This window comes from Balaenoptera borealis, assembly GCF_965194805.1.
Source record: "Balaenoptera borealis genome assembly, chromosome: 10".
Classification (NCBI taxonomy): Eukaryota; Metazoa; Chordata; class Mammalia; order Artiodactyla; family Balaenopteridae; genus Balaenoptera; species Balaenoptera borealis.
Window position 1 is genome coordinate 63,767,577 of NC_138874.1, and position 16,970 is coordinate 63,784,546.

The window sequence follows — 16,970 nt, forward strand, 5'->3', positions numbered from 1 at the left end:
GCTGGGCCAATAAAGACGGCGGCACGGCGCCGCGGCTAACTCGGCCCTTTGGGCGCCCGTGACCTTCGCTTCTGGAGTCCCTGTTGGCCCGTCGCTCTCCCGCCCGGACCTGCATCCACGATGCAGGCGCTTCGCTGCGGCCCCCGTCTGCTCGGCCAGCTCTCCGGCCCGCGCTCCGCGCACCTGCTCCTACCCGCGGCCCGCGCTTGCAGCAGCGGCTCCCGAGACCCGTCCTCTTCCTCCCGGAACCCACTCGTATACCTGGACGTGGGCGCAGACGGGCAGCCGCTCGGTCGCGTGGTGCTAGAGGTGAGACCACCGGACAGGACCGTGCTGGACTGGGCGTGGGGGACGGTCCCGGAAGAGCTCTGGACCCCGGGCCGGCGCTGTGCCTGGCTCGCTGAGTGACCTAGCTTCCTGCTCCTGGGCTCTGGGCCTCAGTTTCCCCATCTCTAAGGAGGGGCATCAGATTGCTCTCTCCAGGCCTCCCCTCAGAACTCTGGACTAGTGGAGGCGGGAGGGAGGCCCCTGTGGAGGAGAAAGCTCAAGGTCAGATCATAGGCTAGGAGGGCCCGCCCCGCTGGCCGGGGTCGGGGAGGGGCTCCGAGACTTAACGGGGCGGGATCCTAAGCCCGGAGCTTCGAGGTGGGTTTCGGGGGCCTCCGGGGTCCGGGCGGCGGGCCCGGCTGGGCGCTCACACTGTGGCCCTTGCAGAAGGCGGAGCGGGCCCCGCCCCACCCTCGCCATCGGGCTCTCGGCAGAGCAAAGGTGGTTTCGGGCCGCCTCCTCTCCCAGCAGGGCGGCTGGCCCGGCCTTGGGCTCCAGCCACCAGACCGGGCATAGAGCTCCTGGAGTCGGGGTAGTGTGCTCGGAGCTCATCGCCGCAACTCCATCCCCAGCCACCCTTCCGGGGTGACACTCAGCGTCTGCCCTGGCTCTTTGGGCCTTTTTGAAAAACAAAGCAAGAAACACACCTAGTAGCCCGGAAGGTAACAGAGGAGAAGCTTGGGTGTAGCCTTCAAGCCCATTTTGAACAAAGGGGCCTCAGTTAAGCCTCGGTTCACTCTTCTGGAAAATGGAGAGCGCCCATTTATTTTAAAGGTTCGGTGCCAGTGTGGCTCTTGCAGCTGCGAGGCAAGAGGCAGGCTTAGATGGGACTTCAGCCTCCCCTTTCCTCCACCCCTCCTGCCTCTCTCTGAGCCTCGGTTTCCCATCTGCCCACTGAGGAGCTTGGACTGGCTCCTCCCCAGGGCCCTCTCTCCAGGCCTTGAGTCTCTGATGCTTTGGGCCCAGCTGAAGTGGCTCTGCCAGTTCTGCCCCTAGAAGTAGGCCAGGATGGTGTTGTCATCTCTTCTGACAAATTAGGAAATCGAGGCTGCCTCCTCCCAGCCTGGAGTTCAGGAAGCAGCTGGCAGAAATGATAGCTGCTTAGGTGGCCTCCCACGGAGGGCTGGGAGTGACAGGAATGTGCTTTCCCTATCTCCTGGGCCACCGTGCGGGTTGGGTCTCTCTTTCACCTGCCTCTGGACTGACCGTCTTGTCCCTCTTCTCTCCCCACAGCTGAAGGCAGATGTCGTCCCAAAGACAGCAGGTAAGACAGGGCCCAGGGCCTTCTGAGTCCAGTCTGGATGGAAGAGAGAGGGGCAAGGCAAGGTGGGTGGGGTGGTGAGAGGAGTCGGGGCATGAGAACCGTGACCAGATGGGAGTTCCACGTGTGGCTCAGCTGCTGAGTACCCTGGGGCAGCCGCTGGTCCTCCCTGAGCCTTAGGGCTGGCCCCGCCCACCTATCCAGTAGCAGCCTCAGAATCAGAAGATACACATACATTTCCTCTGGGACAACTTCCTCCCTCCTGGTGCCCGATGGGGCAGGCTGGTGGGTTCGCAGCCCTTGCTTGGACTCTCTGCCCTGCTGACCCGGTGCTGGAATAGCCAGGAGCGTGTGCTCTTGCCACAGTGCTCGGACACTGAAGTCAGGGCGCCAGATGACTTGTCCCAGGTCACACAGCCAGTGCAGACCCAGGGACGGGGGGGGGGGGGTCTTTCCATGTCTCAGCGGGGGGCAGGTAGAGAAGGCGCTGGCTGGAACAAGTTGTGGCCCCTGGGTTGAGGCCTGGCCCTGCTGACCTGCCTCTTCCTTCAACCCTCAGAGAACTTCAGAGCCCTGTGCACCGGGGAGAAGGGCTTCGGCTACAAAGGCTCCACCTTTCACAGAGTGATTCCGTCCTTCATGTGCCAGGTAGCGGGGGCCTCTCCCTGCCTTGGGTTCCTCTTCTCTAAGTGGGGATAGTGACTTGGATGCCTCGAAGGATCCTCATGGGGATTAACCAGCGTGCATGTGCCTGGAAAGTACTGAATGGAGGGCGACTGCGGTCACTCGCTCGGCCTGTCCTTTTTTTTTTTTTTTTTAAAGCTTTTTTTTTTAACTTTTTTGGGGGGTTTATTTTATTTATTTATTTATTTATTTATTTATGGCTGTGTTGGGTCTTCGTTTCTGTGCGAGGGCTTTCTCTAGTTGTGGCAAGTGGGGGCCACTCTTCATCGCGGTGCGCGGGCCTCTCACTATCGTGGCCTCTCTTGTTGCGGAGCACAGGCTCCAGACGCGCAGGCTCAGTAACTGTGGCTCACGGGCCTAGTTGCTCCGCGGCATGTGGGATCTTCCCAGACCAGGGCTCGAACCCGTGTCCCCTGCATTGGCAGGCAGATTCTCAACCACTGCGCCACCAGGGAAGCCCCTCGGCCTGTCCTCTTACTCCGAGAGGCCGGAGCTTTTCCTGGCTGCCACAGGGCCTTCCCCGCCCCAGGAGTTAAGCAACAAGGCAAGCGGCAGGACGGCCCTGCCTGGCGGGGTCAGGAGAGTGAAGCAGTGGAGGGAGAACGGGCATCGGAGTGTGGATGTGCTCAGGGTTAGATCTGAAGGCTTTGGAGGACCAGCATATTCAGACAGTCTCTGCCCATGCCCCACAGTGTGTCCCACTGAGCACTTGGCATGGGAGATAAGGATAGAGAGGAGGAGGAGGAGGAGGGAGGAGACCGGGCACACACAAGAACACACAGGTCTGGACTTGGAGCTTCTTTCCAGAGAAGGGCATCTTTCTTGGTTAAATGAGTCTGTTCTTTAGTCATGTGTTCTGCCTCTTTTCAAAAGCATTAGTTTTGCTGTGTCAGATGTTTTGCAGGTAGGTGTTGAAAGCAAGAACTTCCCCCGGGGCCGGAACCTGAGCTATGCTGGGGGTTGTCCTGTGTGAGGTCAGACCCTGCTAAGACAGGGGCTAGTGTCTGGGGCCAGCAGACCTAGAGGCAGGGGCATGAATGTCATGACCTCTTTGAAGTCCTTTCAGCCTGGAATTCTCCTCCCCCCTTCCCTCCACCCTGACCTGGTGGCTGTCATCACATCGTGGTGAGTGGCAGTGGGTTGAATGTGACAAATTCAGGGAGGGGTGAGGGCTGTGGCTGTGAGACAGGCCTGGCCCCGTCCCGTGGCTCTCAGCTGCGACGGCTCCCGGCTCTACCCGAGGCTGTGGATGAAGCAGGAGCTGAAGTGGATGTCCCAGCCGGGCTAGGGTCTTCCTCAGAACCACAGCAGGCAAGGGCAGAGACTGCAAAGCTGGAGGGCTCTCGGAGGCATGGGATGGTAGCGCCGGGATGCCCAGGCCAGGGTTTTGAATCATCCCTCTCTGGGGACACATATTGGCATTTGGGGATGCTTCAGCCGGGCCGGTCAGGTCACCCCTGTCGCCTGAGGATCGCATCTCAGGAAAACAGCAGGATGACCATGGCCAGGGGCTGGGGCTCTGCGGCAGCTGGCAGCCCCTGGGCTCTTCTGGCCGTGGCTCCCGTGGAAGCCTCAGGTGAGCTGTGAGGAATGACGCCAGCCCTGGGTGGGCTCTGTCCCGGGCCTGGTGAAGGGGAGATGCTGGGACAGGGAGGGGGACTCAGTGTAGGGAACTGGCTCTGTGCTGGCTGCTGCCGCCCCCCAACAGACCCCACTTGGGAATGGGGGTTCCTGGTCTTCTCCCTATTTACCCTCCAAGAGTTGTGGGTAGAAAATTCTAGGTCACTAAGAAGCATCTTGGAATGGCCGAGATATTTTTAAGGATCATTTAAAAACTCGCTCGGACAAAAATGAATCATTCGGAAACCAGGGTAGTTATGGTGGCAGAAAATATTTAAGCTTTATCTTATTGTTGCTTATCTTCCTTAGTATTGTATGCGTCCTTCTACCATTGGATGTTTTTTGACCTCTTTGCCTGAGGGCTTCCGGCTGCGTGGCCCCTGGGTGGGCTGGGGGCTGCATCCTAGCGCTGGAGTAGCACCCCTCTGCCAGCTCTGGTGGCGACGTCTCAGCCGATGCTCTGTGCCCGCAGGCCGGCGACTTCACCAACCACAATGGCACCGGCGGGAGGTCCATCTACGGGAGCCGCTTTCCTGACGAGAACTTCAAACTGAAGCACAAGGGGCCAGGTGAGTACAGGTCGCCAGTCCCCGGGCCATCTGCCCCGAGCTATGACCCTGCCTCTGCCATCCCAGCAGGCTGGAGGCTGCAACCTGATTGCTCCATATGATTGCTCCATATCTGATGTTGTTACTTCCTTCCTTCAATGCTCTGGGTGGGCTTGTTGGGTTTTCCTAGAGCTTTTTCATTCTGAGCTCTCAGTTTCAAAACCAAACCTTCCTTTGAGAACGTGGGGGAGAGAGCCTTTAAGCAAAACCCCAACGTTGTGTCAGACCCAAGGCGCGATGTGGCAAAGTCTAGAGTTCAGGGCTGGGGGTCCCGCTCCGGCTCTACCACTGAGAGCTTCCACGAGGCCCTTTTCTCCTGTGGCGGCAGAGGCGGACAGGCCCTGGGGAGCTGCGTCCTCTGGGCCCTGGTTCCCTCTTCTGAGCCCCAGGATCTTCAGGCTCAAGCATCCTTGATGTGGTTTGCCCCATCTGCTCATCTGAGTGACTCCCGTGTGAGATGCCTCCTGGGGCAGCCTGGTCATCCTGCTTGTGTTTGCAGGTGTTCTGTCCATGGCAAATGCAGGCCCCAACACCAACGGCTCCCAGTTCTTCATTTGCACCATAAAGACAGACTGGTGAGTTGCTCGCTTCTGGCTCCAGGCCCTCTGGGAAGATGGGGTGGCCTTGCAGCTGGAGGGGGAAGCTAGTTTGAGGCTGGACTCTGCTCTGGGACAGTAGCCCTCACCCAGGCTGTGTGTCTGTATGAGAGAAGGAGAAAGTTTGTGAAAGGATTGAGGGAGAATTTGGGTTATTCTTGTAACTGTCTTTATTAAGCTTCCCATTGTTGCTGTCAGCTGGAGTTTTCTCAGTGTGTTTTGTGCACATGTGTGTGCGCGCACACACACACACACACACACACACACACAAACACACACACACGGAGGAAAGGATTCTTTTACCAAATATATTTGTGAAATGCTGCGGAACATATTAGGTCTCAAGATGGCCTGTGGCAGAAACCTGTTTGCTTGGTTTAACCCGCTATTTCCCTGGCTTACTTGACCTTGGAATGCACCTTGGAAAATGCTGCAGGAGTCGTTTGGATATCACACCGGATTTCTCATCAGGCATTAGCATGGGCCTGCGAATAGCTACCAGCCCCTTAGAGCCCTCTTTCCCAATGCCCTTGTATTTTAAGGATGTTTCCCAGGTAAATTTTACACTACCTAGTAAGTTTCTCTGCCCAATGTCCCCTGTGTCCTAGCCCTGAGGCATCTCAGGGAGGTGAGGGGACAGCAGCTGGCCTGGAGCCAAGACTAAATAAAGCGCATTTCCAAGGACTTTAGGGAGACCTGGGTAGTGGGGCATACTAGTGGTCTCTACCCTCCGAGCCAGGGGGACATGGATGTCAGGGTGGGCAGGTTGTTGCTGGCTCTGCCTGCCCTCCTTCCGGGGAACCCCTGGTGGATCCTGAGGTATAACCAGTTTTGGCCTTGCTGGCCCCGAACTAAGCTGCCTTTTAGATTCTTGGGACTGTCTCAGATTGAGAGCTGCTTGGGACTCGCATAGGTTCACCACACGTATTATCTTGGCTCTCACCTCAGAATTTATGACTGTTAAGATAGTTCCATTTACACAGACCTCTTATTTCTTCAGAGTAGTTCAATATCCCTTTATCTCCCTGTGCAGAACGAGAATAATTCACTTTTTGTAGGTGAGGTTCCCAGGATTCAGGTTAAGTGGCCTGGGGTGAGGTCACACAGCAGGTGAGGCAGAAGATAGCCTGGGAGGGAGCCGTCATCTGATGTGTTCTGGGGGGCTCAGCAAGGCTCGATACCGGAGCTGTGAGAGGTGGGGCCAGCTTTTCGGTGTGGGTTCCTTTCAGAACTGCTGTTTTTTGGTAAATAGTCCCACGACCGAGGGGCTGTGACCCTGGGCGACACTGCACCACCCTCGTTTCTGCTTACCTGGCTCACCTCTCCTCACAGGCTGGATGGCAAACATGTTGTGTTTGGCCACGTCAAAGAGGGCATGGATGTCGTGAAGAAAATAGAATCTCTTGGCTCCAAGAGTGGGAAGACATCCAAGAAGATTGTCATCACGGACTGTGGCCAGGTGAGCTAACCCGCCATGGCCAGGGTGCTAGGCCAGTGGCAGCTGCTGGCAACAGTGAATTGACTCACCCAGGCGGCCGCCTCAGGCTCCCAACGCAGGGGCCCCTTGGAGTTGCCTGTGCTCGCTGCACCTTCTCTGTGCTTCAGGAAGGCCTCTCAGGCATGTCAGACCTCACAGGACCCACCAGGCTGCTTCCCCAGTGCCTGATCTTCCCCAGCGCCCTGTTTCTGGACACCCGTCATGGACACTGTGTCACTGCTCCTCATCTGGCATCTCCTGTGATCGCCCGGCTCAAGTTCACCTGTGCCTTGGACGTCGAGGGTGGTGATGGGTTAGCTTTGAAGGCAGTTTCTGCCTTTTCTTTGACCAAGGGGGAAAGCCGGTTGCTGTAAAGGGCTGTAATAGCTGTTTAATGTTGTCTTCCTAATCGGAATAATTTAACAAGACTCCCTGGAGCTGAAGCTGTGGCACTAACTACTCCAGGCTGTGGTGTGACCTGAAATTGGTGGCACAGGCCACGAGCTTGGCCTTTGGAGCACAATCTGGGCGTTTGTGAAGGTCCCACGGCTGAGGCCTTTTATCCCAGTCACTGTGAATCCCATTGGTTTGCTGGTCTTGTGTTTGGGGAGAGTCTGTGGCGGTAGAATCAGCTGAACCTGGGGACAGACCCACTGCGAGCTGTGCCTAGTCAATGTGAATTCCCAAGTTGAAAACAGAAATGACCTGTAAGTGCCATGTGCTCTGGAAGGAAGTCAGTGTGTATTCCCTGGTGGGCTTTGATTTCTTCTGTGTGTCTTATACATTATATCTACTGATTATATACACAATATACTTCTGGAACATTTCTTTGTGTTCACCTTAAATGTGAAAATAAATCCTGTTTTCTATAAAAGACTGGGGTACGTGCTTTAGGAAGCAGTGTCTGTAACAAGTATTTGGAGCTGACGTTTATTGTTACCACTGTCACTCAGTGCTCCACAGAGGGCCTTTCCTTGGACTGTCAATGCCCCCAGCAACCTATGAGGGTATTCTCATCATCCTGTTTAACAGACAAGGAAATGGACACAGACAAACTGTCTTAGCGTCCACAGCCCATCAGAGCCCTGGTGCCGCCTCTGGGTGACAGAGCCTCAGTTTTGCTCAGCTGTGTAATGGGGTAACAGTGCCCACCTCACAGGGTGATGAGGGTCAGACATGATCTGTGTAAAGTGCACAGCATGGGCCCTGGCACATGGTCTTAATAAGGCTCTGGAGTGATGAGGACAATATTTCCTGTGTGTCTGGGCCTTAGAGGAGGAGGAGCTGTGATTATCTCAGGCTAGATGTGGACTTTACTACCCTCGATGTGCCGTTTAAATTTGGAGTTAAGCTACAGGTGTTTCTGAATTCACAGGGAGAGCAGATTGGGGGGTGGGAGGAGAGCTAAAAACTTCCTTAAACAGCCAGGGGAGGCACAGTCCGAATAACAGAAGAATCACAGTGTAATTAGCATTGCCTCACGTTGGAGTTCCCTGAGTCTGATAACGTGTGGTCACAGGTCCTTGAAGGCATTCTGAGGTCACAGTGGCTGAACTTGGGTCATCTGGAATATGGGGTTCCCTGAGTTATGTGAGGTCACAGGTAGATGTAGTCACTCTGGGGTCATGGCTGGAGTTGGGTCATTGGAGTCATGGAGAGTTTCCATGAAGTCAGTTCAGCTACATGGGTTGGGAACTCAGCCGGCCTAACAGTTTTCAAACAGTTCTCAAGAGCCTTGGAGGTCCTCAGGCATGGGCCCCTGAACCCCCTTTCAATCATCGATACCCTCTGTTTTCTAAAAGAGATTTCATTTGACGAATGAGATCCTAAGCCAAATAATAATGGGTTGTTGCTCGACCCTTCCAACCAACATTTTACAGACGGGTAAACTGAGGCCCTGAGAGGGGACATGGTTGCCCAAGGTGACCCCGTGAGTCAGTTGGCAGAGCAGGGGCTAGAACCCCGGACGTGCCAGTCCAGAGGGTTTTCTGTTGGAGGCCTTTCGGGATGCACAGACCCCTTTGTCCTCAGATCACACGCAGTCAGAGCTCTTCTGATTTCTGAGGTCAAAGCCATGATTTTGGTCCCTGTGGTGTTTCCTCTTGACCTCTGGGGACTCTAGGGAGGCAGTGGTGCTGTTGACAAGTGTGAGGGTCAGCTCCTTGAGGTGTGACCCACTGGCCCCCTGGTGACTTCTGAGGGGTCTCGGGGTCACAGAACATGTGGGGCATGTCTTTAGTTCACAGAGCATTTCCTTTCCAATGAGGAGGAAGCACGTGTGCATGCGTGTATGTGTGCGTGGGTGCGTGTGCATATGTGTGTGTGCGTGTGTGTGTGTGCGCGCACGCGTGTGTGTGTGTCCCTCCGTGCAGAGGAGTCTAGTGTGGGCTAGCGGAAGAAAGAATGCAGGAATTTCCTAAAAACAGTTTCCTGAAGGTGGGGCTGTTCCCTGCAGTTCTCTTCCCAGAACTCTTGCACAAGGGCCTGAGCCTGGTCTTACTACATAAAGCAGGAGCCTGTGTAATATGCAGATAGGATATTGACTTGTTGCTGGTACACTGGTGCCTAATGCATGAAGGAAGCAGTGAGTCATACACGTGCTCTCACAGATGGAATCATACGTGATGCCATGTAAATTCACAATGTGTTTAAATATCTGAAATAGCATTTTTATGAGACAACACGTGATAGCTTTCCAAAATGACTTCACTGAGGTATAATTTACATACAATAAAATTCACACATTTTAAGTGTGCAGATCAATCACTTGACAAATTCATACACTGAGTAACCAACACCAAATTAAGTCATAGAACATTTCCCTCTCTCCAGAAAGATACCTCTTTGCCTGTTCCCAGGAAGCCACTGATTCTATCACTGTAGATTAATTTTGCCTGTTCTAGAACTTTGTATAAATGGAATCCTACAAGATTTACTTTTTGTGTCTGACTTCTTTCGTGTAGCATGTATGAAGACGTGGGAGAATTTAACACACTTCTGGGCTTTATAGAATGTTGCTCCATGAAGAGGAATGTCAGTAAATGTTTCCAAGGTCTGCTAAGGCCTAAAGCAATGCTTCTCCTAGGAATCATGGGGTGCTGGGAAAACATGCAGATTCCTAGGCCGTGACTGAGACCTGTTGAATACCAGTCTCTGAGGGTGGGATCTAGGAATCTGAATTTCCAAATAATAATAATTCAACTAAAGTTTGATAATTTGAGTGTAGGCCAGAAGGGGCAAGATTGAAAAGGGAGATCACCAGACCACTCGAGTCATTGTTGACTTGCTGAAACATTTGTTGCTGGATGCTCCGCCACTTGTAAAAGATGCTTCACTTGAGGAGTCTGGCTGATAACTCTTGGGTGGTGGGTAGGGCACCCTGTGCAGCCCAAGCTTCGTGGGGGCCGGTGGGAAGCTGTGCTCTTCCATGGCTGCTTCCCAAAGCCTCAGCCGATGGAGAGGCCTTTCAGGGGAGGAGTTCCCATGGTGTAGCCCTCGGTCTTCTTCTTTTGTGGGCCCAGACTGGAGAACATTTCTCAATGAATAGCTTCTGGAGGCCACGAGTCAGATCCATGTCCAAGGTCCACTGGAACAGGGTGAATAGAGAAAATCTTGGTTCCATGCTGAGTGTTCTGATGGTTGCATATATCTGTGAATATACTAAAAAAACATTGAATTATATACTTTAAGTGGGTGAGTTGTATGACACGTGAACAATATCTCAATGAATCTGCTTAAAAATATGTGTTAGTAAATTCTCAGAATTCTTTGGGTGTGTAAGCTGTTTTTCTGGAGTCCTGTCCCTCTGGAAAATGCTGAGATTTGACCTCGTTGTGGAAATGGTTTGGTGGGTCTTGGGAATTGCCTTTCAAAGCACCTGTCCCAGGTGAAGTTATCACAGTGTTTTTAGACAAAGAAGTCTGTTCTTCTCAGACACAGAAGGGCAAGCTACTTGCACAGGCAAGGGAGGAATGGAGTGACTGGAGGATTCAAGCTGTTAGTTTCATTTGGACCCAAACAGATGTCTTCATTATGAATTTCAGGATCCCATTCTTTCCCACTGATGCCCTTTCACACGAAAAACTTAGTGAGACTGTGAATTCAAATGATGTTGTAATTCAGCAAGCTACACAATTAAATTTTTGTTTGATTTTAAGTGATTATCAGTCTAGGGTCTACAAGAAGTGAGAGATGTTTTAGAGGTGTCATGGAAGGTTTCTGGTTCTCAGACCTTAACGTAAGCTGAGAATTAAAAGACATGAGTTTGTCATCTTCTTTTGGTAAACAATCAAGCATGCTCAAAATAATTCACCCCACACTATAGTCCTTATGGTCATTGATAGTGCCATAACTGTCAAGCGTACAGCCACGTGGCCTCCCAAGGCACATGCTTCTCTCGTCACTTAACCACAGGTGACAGCATGATTAATTGTGATGTCACTGCATGCCAAAAATTACCATCATCCCACTTCCAATTGGCAGGTAGTTCAGCCCTGCCTTCAAGCCCAAGGGCACAGCCAAACAAATCTCGAAATCCCATCTTTGTGGGGTTATCTCCTAGGACCACTGCCTGTGTCGATTCTTTATTGATCAGGGTCTAGACAGGATACAGAAACAACAGAGTAATTCTAACAGGGAAAGTTTATTATGAAAAATTATTAACCGGCTTCCCCGGTGGCGCAGTGGTTGGGAATCTGCCTGCCAATGCAGGGGACGTGGGTTCGAGCTCTGGTCCGGGAGGATCCCACATGGCGTGGAGCAACTGGGTCCGTGTGCCACAACTACTGAGCCTGCGTGCCACAGCTGCTGAGGCCCGCACGCCTGGAGCCGGTGCTCCGCAACAGGAGAGGCCACCGTGGTGAGAGGCCCACGCACTGCAGTGAGGAGTGGCCCCCGCTCGCCGCAAATGGAGAAAGCCCACGCACAACAAAGACCCAATGCAGCCAAAAATAAATAAATTTAAAAAATAATTACTAACCATAACATGGGTTAACCTACTAAAGGGAAACAAGAACTCTGAACAAATTGTCTCTCCAGTGCCCTCTATTGATAAAGCTTAATATAATTCCAGGTGGTAAGAGAGAACTGTTACAGTATCACAAACAGGGCAACGAAGGGAGGATTTAGAGCTAAAAGACGGACTCATAAGTGGTGGCATTGCTTTCTTAAACAATCTGACAAACTCTGCCATTCAATTAAATGTTTAGGCCACGTATATTTAACTTAATTATCAATATAGTTAGATTTAAATTGACCACCTTGCTATTTATTTTCTCTTTATCCCATATGGTTTTTCTTCCCTTCTTACCTTCTTTTGGATTGAGTTTTTTCCTCCCAAATGATTTCATTCTACCTCCAGTAGTGACTTATTAGATTTAATTCTTCATTTTATATTTTTAGTGGTTCCTCTAAGATTTACAATATATAGTTTAACTTATCACAGATTACCTGAAAATAATATTGTACCACTTTACATATAGTGTAAGAACTGCTGGGTTAAATGCCAACTTCATGTTTACCGTTTTGAGGAACATCAAACTGTTTTCCAAAGTGGCTACAAAATTTTACCTTCTCACCAACAATGTATAATCATTACAATTTCTCCATGGCCTCACCAGCACTTGTTATTATCTATCCTTTTTTTTTTTTCCTTTTTTTTTGGCCACGCCATGAAGCATGCGGGATCTTAGTTCACTGAGCAGGGATTGAACCTGTGCCCCCTACAATGGAAGGGTGAGGTCTTAACCACCAGACTGCCAGGAAGTCCCTATCTATCTTTTTGATTCTTGACATCAAAGCAGTATCTCATTTAGGTTTTGATTTGCATACCCTCAATGACTAATGATGTTGAGCATCTGCTCATGTGTTTATGGACACATGAGGAGATGCTCTTCTTTGGAGAAATGTCTATTCACATTTTTGCTTGTTTTTAAGTGGGGTTATTTGTATTTTTATTGTTGAGTTGTAAGAGCTCTTTATTTATTTTAGATAAAAGTCCTTTATGAGATATAGGACTTGCAAATATTTTCTCTCATTGTGTGAGTTGTCTTTTTACTTTCTAAAGGGTGTCCTTTGAAGCACTGTTTTAAATTTTGATTCAGTCCAATTTATTTATTGTTTTCAAGATGACCATAGGCTTGAACTTCCCTACACTCTATTTCAAAAAATAAAATATAAAGTAAAATCGGTTCCTTTATGGAGAGTTCTGGAGCTTTCTTCAGCTGTTCCTCCCCACAATTGTCAAAGTGCTCACCAGGCCCCAGGCCTAAAAGAGGTTTTGGGGCTCTCAGGTCCCCTCCCTGCACCAGCCCCCAAACTTCATGAATTACATCAGGGCAGCTCATAGGCTTTGTCAACCCAGTGTGGAATCACAGATCAGAGGAATTGTTGGAGTGAAGGATTCTAGGTGGAGCCCATTGCCCCAGTGGGTAGGTGGGGAAACTGAGGGCTGGGGAGAGGGGGTGAACAGGGATGTGATCAAAGGTAGTGGCCTGAGACTTTTCAAGTCAGACCCTAGCTCGCCTGACCCCAGATCTCCCTACTGCACCAAACAGAGAGGTGATTAAGAAAAACAAAAAGATGCCCGTACTCTTCAATAGGGAATCGATAAATACATTACCTAACAAAAGAGTACAATCAGCTGTTAGTCCAATGAAACAGATTTCTGTGCTAACAGGGAAAGATGATGATGAGAACAAAGCAGGTTACAGAACGGCATGTCAAGTATAATCCTGTTAGGTTTAGTGTGTGTGTGTGTGTGTGTGTGTGTGTGTGTGTGTGTATACATTAAACACAAATATATTTATACAAACAAAAGACTAGGGAAGGATATGGCCAAACTCTGGACAGTGGTGTCTCTGGGGGAGGTTTGGCTGAGAATTTTCACATCCTACTTCCTAATTTTGTGTTGTTTCCATTTCACATTGTGCATGCGTTATTTTTATAATCAAGAAAGGAAAACCCAGATATTACCACTTGACAGTTTTACTCAAGTAAAGGTGCATGAGGCCTGGATAGCACTGTGCTGGGGAGATCAGGACTCATTTCAGGTTTGGGAGCAAAAAAAAAAAAAATTCCCCTTTTGTCCCCTATGCAGGCTTGCCGCCAGCAGGAAGTCGCAGTTCTCAGATTTAGCCACCAGAGGGCAGCAGGGGACCAGCCGATTCCTGTGAGAGGAAAGCTGGGGGATTTTGAGCTGGCAAGGATGTCGGAGGAGAGAGATCTGGGCCAAACTGTTTGAAGCAGTCTCCACCGTGGGGCGGGGCTGGGTCAGGTTCCCATGGAGAGGAGGACCAGTTACATGCTAGACAAAGGTCCCTTGCTGCAGCACAAGAGGGAAACTCAGGCAGAAACCTAGTCAGAGCTGAACTAACACTATGTGGGTGCCTGCGGAGGGAGGGGGACAGGCCTACAGGCCAAGGACCAGACAGGTCAAAGGCCCTTCCTGGGGGCAAGGCGCAGGCTGCTCATCTCCTGCCACCTGGTTGGGATGAAGTTTCCAGAATGCATGGCTCAAGGGCCTGATAAGTAGGAGGCAGAGGCAGAGAGAGAATCATGGCAGGGGGAGGGGGAGGCCGCAGGAGCTGGGGGGGCAGCGTTTCAGAGGCAGCACAGGCCCAGGGGCCTGGCACCCCTCCATGAACAGTGCAGTAGCTAAAAGTTCTTAAGCATGGCCCAGGTGTTTAATCGTGACAGTGACCCTCAGGTGGTGGGCAGGCAATACCATTCCCATTTTACAAGGGAGGAACCCGGGGCTCAGCGGGGGAGGCGACTTCCTCAGCTCAGGATGACAGCTGATAAGTCGTGAAGTTGCAGTTCAGTGTCCAGTCCGTCTGACCCCAGGGCCCTTGCCAGGATGAGAGTGGGGAGGCCGAGATGGAGGTCACGGCAGGTGCCATGATCCTGGATGAACGAGGCAGGACTTGGACCCCAAACTGCCCCACAGGCTGCAGAAGCTGGGTGTGGAGGGGCGGTGGAGGCTGAGCCCTGACCTCTAGGAGTGACCAGAGAGGGAGGGGGGATGTTGAGCAGGTGGTAGAGGGGGATGCTGTTCAGCTCCCAGGGTGGAGGGCTCGGGTGGGAGGAAGACCCCCTTCCTTTCCTGGACCAAGAGGGAGGATGTGGAAGGGGGACAGGCCTGAATACAGGGCTCCAGTGGGGGAGGGCCGAGTGCCAGGGAGAGAAGGCACAGGGGTCCGGCCTGGCTCGCCCTGGAGGCAGTGGAGGTAGGAGCTGGGCTTCCCCTGCAACTGGGAAAGGGACCCCCCAGGAAGTTTTCAAGGACAGAGGTGGAAAGGGGTTGGGAGCTGTGTTGGGGGGCTTGGCTTGAGTTCTAGCTTCTGCACAAGCCCGCAGTAACCACCGTGGAGACTGCACTAAGTGGTTATTGGCTCTGGGCTACCATAGGAAGGCTGGCGGGCTCGGCTGGGCAGGTGTGAGGGGCCCAGGGAATTGGGGGCTGAGGGCAGGCCAGCCCCGCCGCCTGGCTGTCTTGGGCGGGTGGCACAGCTGCCAGAGGCAGGGACTAGGCCCTGGACCTGACACTGGGGGGTGAGGGGTGGGAAGTGGCGCTGGGAGGGGGCACAGGGAGGGGCTCTGCTTCTCTAGCTGTATGATCTTGGACAAGTCACTCAACCTCTCTGAACCTCGGCTTCCCTCTCTGTGAAATGGTACTCATCCCAGCACCCAGCTCACAGGGTCGTGGTGAAGATCAAGAATGATGATGCATGTAGATCACAGAGCACAGCAGCTGGCACACTGGACGCTGGCCAGATCCCACTCATTTATTCCACATTTAACCCTGCGGTGCACCAGGCCACACCGGCACTGCAGACGCACGGACGGTGGGTTGCTGGGAGTGTGCGGGGACGGGACTGGAGGCTCCCTCTGCCACCTTGCCCCCGTGCACCTCCGTGGCCTGGCTCTCTTGAGCTCGTCTCCTGCCCAGGAGCGGAACACACGCAAGTAGAAAGTGTCTCCTCTCTCAGCACCATGTGGGAGGCGGGCCAGGGAGCCGCTGGGGTGGCGTTTGGATGCCTGACCTTGGGGAGCTTGTGGGGAGCCAGAGTCCAGCTGTCTGAGGGCAGGCAGGGACCTGACTCCCCACCCAGGCCCCGAGAAGACGCCCCTAGTGCTTTGCTGAAGGCCTGAACGCGCTGGTGGGAATCCACTTGGAGTCTCTGGTAGGGATCAGAAAAAGCACAGAGCGTGGAGATGGGAGGGTGCAGTGGAGGACCCGTCTGCCTGTCTGGGGCGTTAGGGCCTTCCCTGGCCTCAGTTTCCCCACCCGCCATATTGGTCTCTGCCCTGGCTCCTGCCGGGACTGTTAGGAGCACACACACGAGGCCAGAGGGACAGGAGAGACTTGGGCCTGTGGCCAGGGCCCAGGGCAGAAGCCCGATGGCCGCGGGAGCCGGGGAGAGGAGAAGCAGCCAGCACAGAGCTCCGCTGCAGCCCGGTGTCCGCTGCAGCCTGCAGCGTGTCCCGATTGCTCCAGCTCACAGGTGAGGACACGTTCCAGGAAGGTGGTGGTGCTAGGAGCCTTGTCTGGGCCCCGCGAGGGGCCCTTGAGTCCCCAGGGCTTTTGGTGCTGAGGTGGGAGAGGGAGGGGTGGTTGAGCCCACATGCCTTCCCCCCCCCCCACCCCAGATCTGAGGCACTGGCCAGTCTCCCCTCCCCGTGCCTGGTTCCTTACACCAAGGCCTTCACGGGCTGGAGCTGCCTGTCCCCCCAGACCACCCCCGCCCCTGGGGCCCTCACTCCTTGCCCCACCTTTGCAACCGTGGGCATAGCATGCTGCCCGGGGCCGAGCCCCAGCTCTGCCTCTGAACCACGGCACTGGGAGGTAAGAACTCAGGGTTCAAATCCTGCTCCTCCCACTGGGTGACCTCAAGTGAGCCCCCGCCTCTGGAGGCCTCAAATGTGGGGTTAGGGTGGCGGAGGACACCAGCTTCGAGGAGGGCAGGCAGGGCTGGGCCCAGAGCTGGGCCCTCCCCTCTGGGTCCCCCGACACCCTTTTCTGCGGTGGACTCCGCTCTCTCTGCTCTCAGCCGCTGCCGCTGCCCCTGGACATGGACATTAGGTCCAACCGGAAATCCTTCCTGTCCAGGGGAATTACTGGTCTCCACGGCGGCAGATGTCGAAATGCAGGCTGTGTTTGCCTTGGGTTTGTTTTCTTTCCACGGAAAATGAAACAAAACAAATACGGGCGCATGCACACGACACACAAGGGCAGAAAATCGAACATTAACCTTGACACCTCGGCCCTAGCACAGGGGGTACTCAGCCAGTGAGCAAGTGAACCAGGTTCCTGGGTTGGTGGCCTGGCACCCCCTCGGACTCCCTGGGTGACCTCTGGCCGGAGCCACAGACAGTGGGAGCAAGAGATCCACAGCCCC

At 53.3% G+C, this 16,970-nt stretch overlaps 2 protein-coding genes across 4 annotated transcripts in view; one reads left to right on the forward strand and one right to left on the reverse strand.

Moving 5' to 3' along the window:
• Positions 1 to 16,970, forward strand: part of PPIF (peptidylprolyl isomerase F) — a 24,614-nt gene continuing 7,644 nt past the window's right edge. The window contains exons 1-7 of one of the 3 annotated variants that reach the window (XM_082408813.1): positions 1 to 309; positions 1,561 to 1,591; positions 2,148 to 2,236; positions 4,365 to 4,461; positions 5,000 to 5,075; positions 6,429 to 6,555; positions 13,670 to 13,828. In XM_082408813.1, the coding sequence (XP_082264939.1) occupies positions 121 to 309; positions 1,561 to 1,591; positions 2,148 to 2,236; positions 4,365 to 4,461; positions 5,000 to 5,075; positions 6,429 to 6,555; positions 13,670 to 13,813 (753 nt within the window). In that variant the 5' untranslated portion in view covers positions 1 to 120 and the 3' untranslated portion in view covers positions 13,814 to 13,828. Of the gene's footprint in view, positions 310 to 1,560; positions 1,592 to 2,147; positions 2,237 to 4,364; positions 4,462 to 4,999; positions 5,076 to 6,428; positions 6,556 to 13,669; positions 13,829 to 16,970 lie in introns of those variants that run through there. The other 2 variants (XM_082408812.1, XM_082408814.1) reach the window with 2 other exon arrangements.
• ZCCHC24 (zinc finger CCHC-type containing 24) overlaps positions 6,560 to 16,970 on the reverse strand; it is a 74,484-nt gene continuing 64,073 nt past the window's right edge. The window contains exon 4 of the mRNA XM_082408816.1: positions 6,560 to 10,233. Within this exon, the coding sequence (XP_082264942.1) occupies positions 10,138 to 10,233 (96 nt within the window). The 3' untranslated portion in view covers positions 6,560 to 10,137. The remainder of the gene's footprint in view (positions 10,234 to 16,970) is intronic.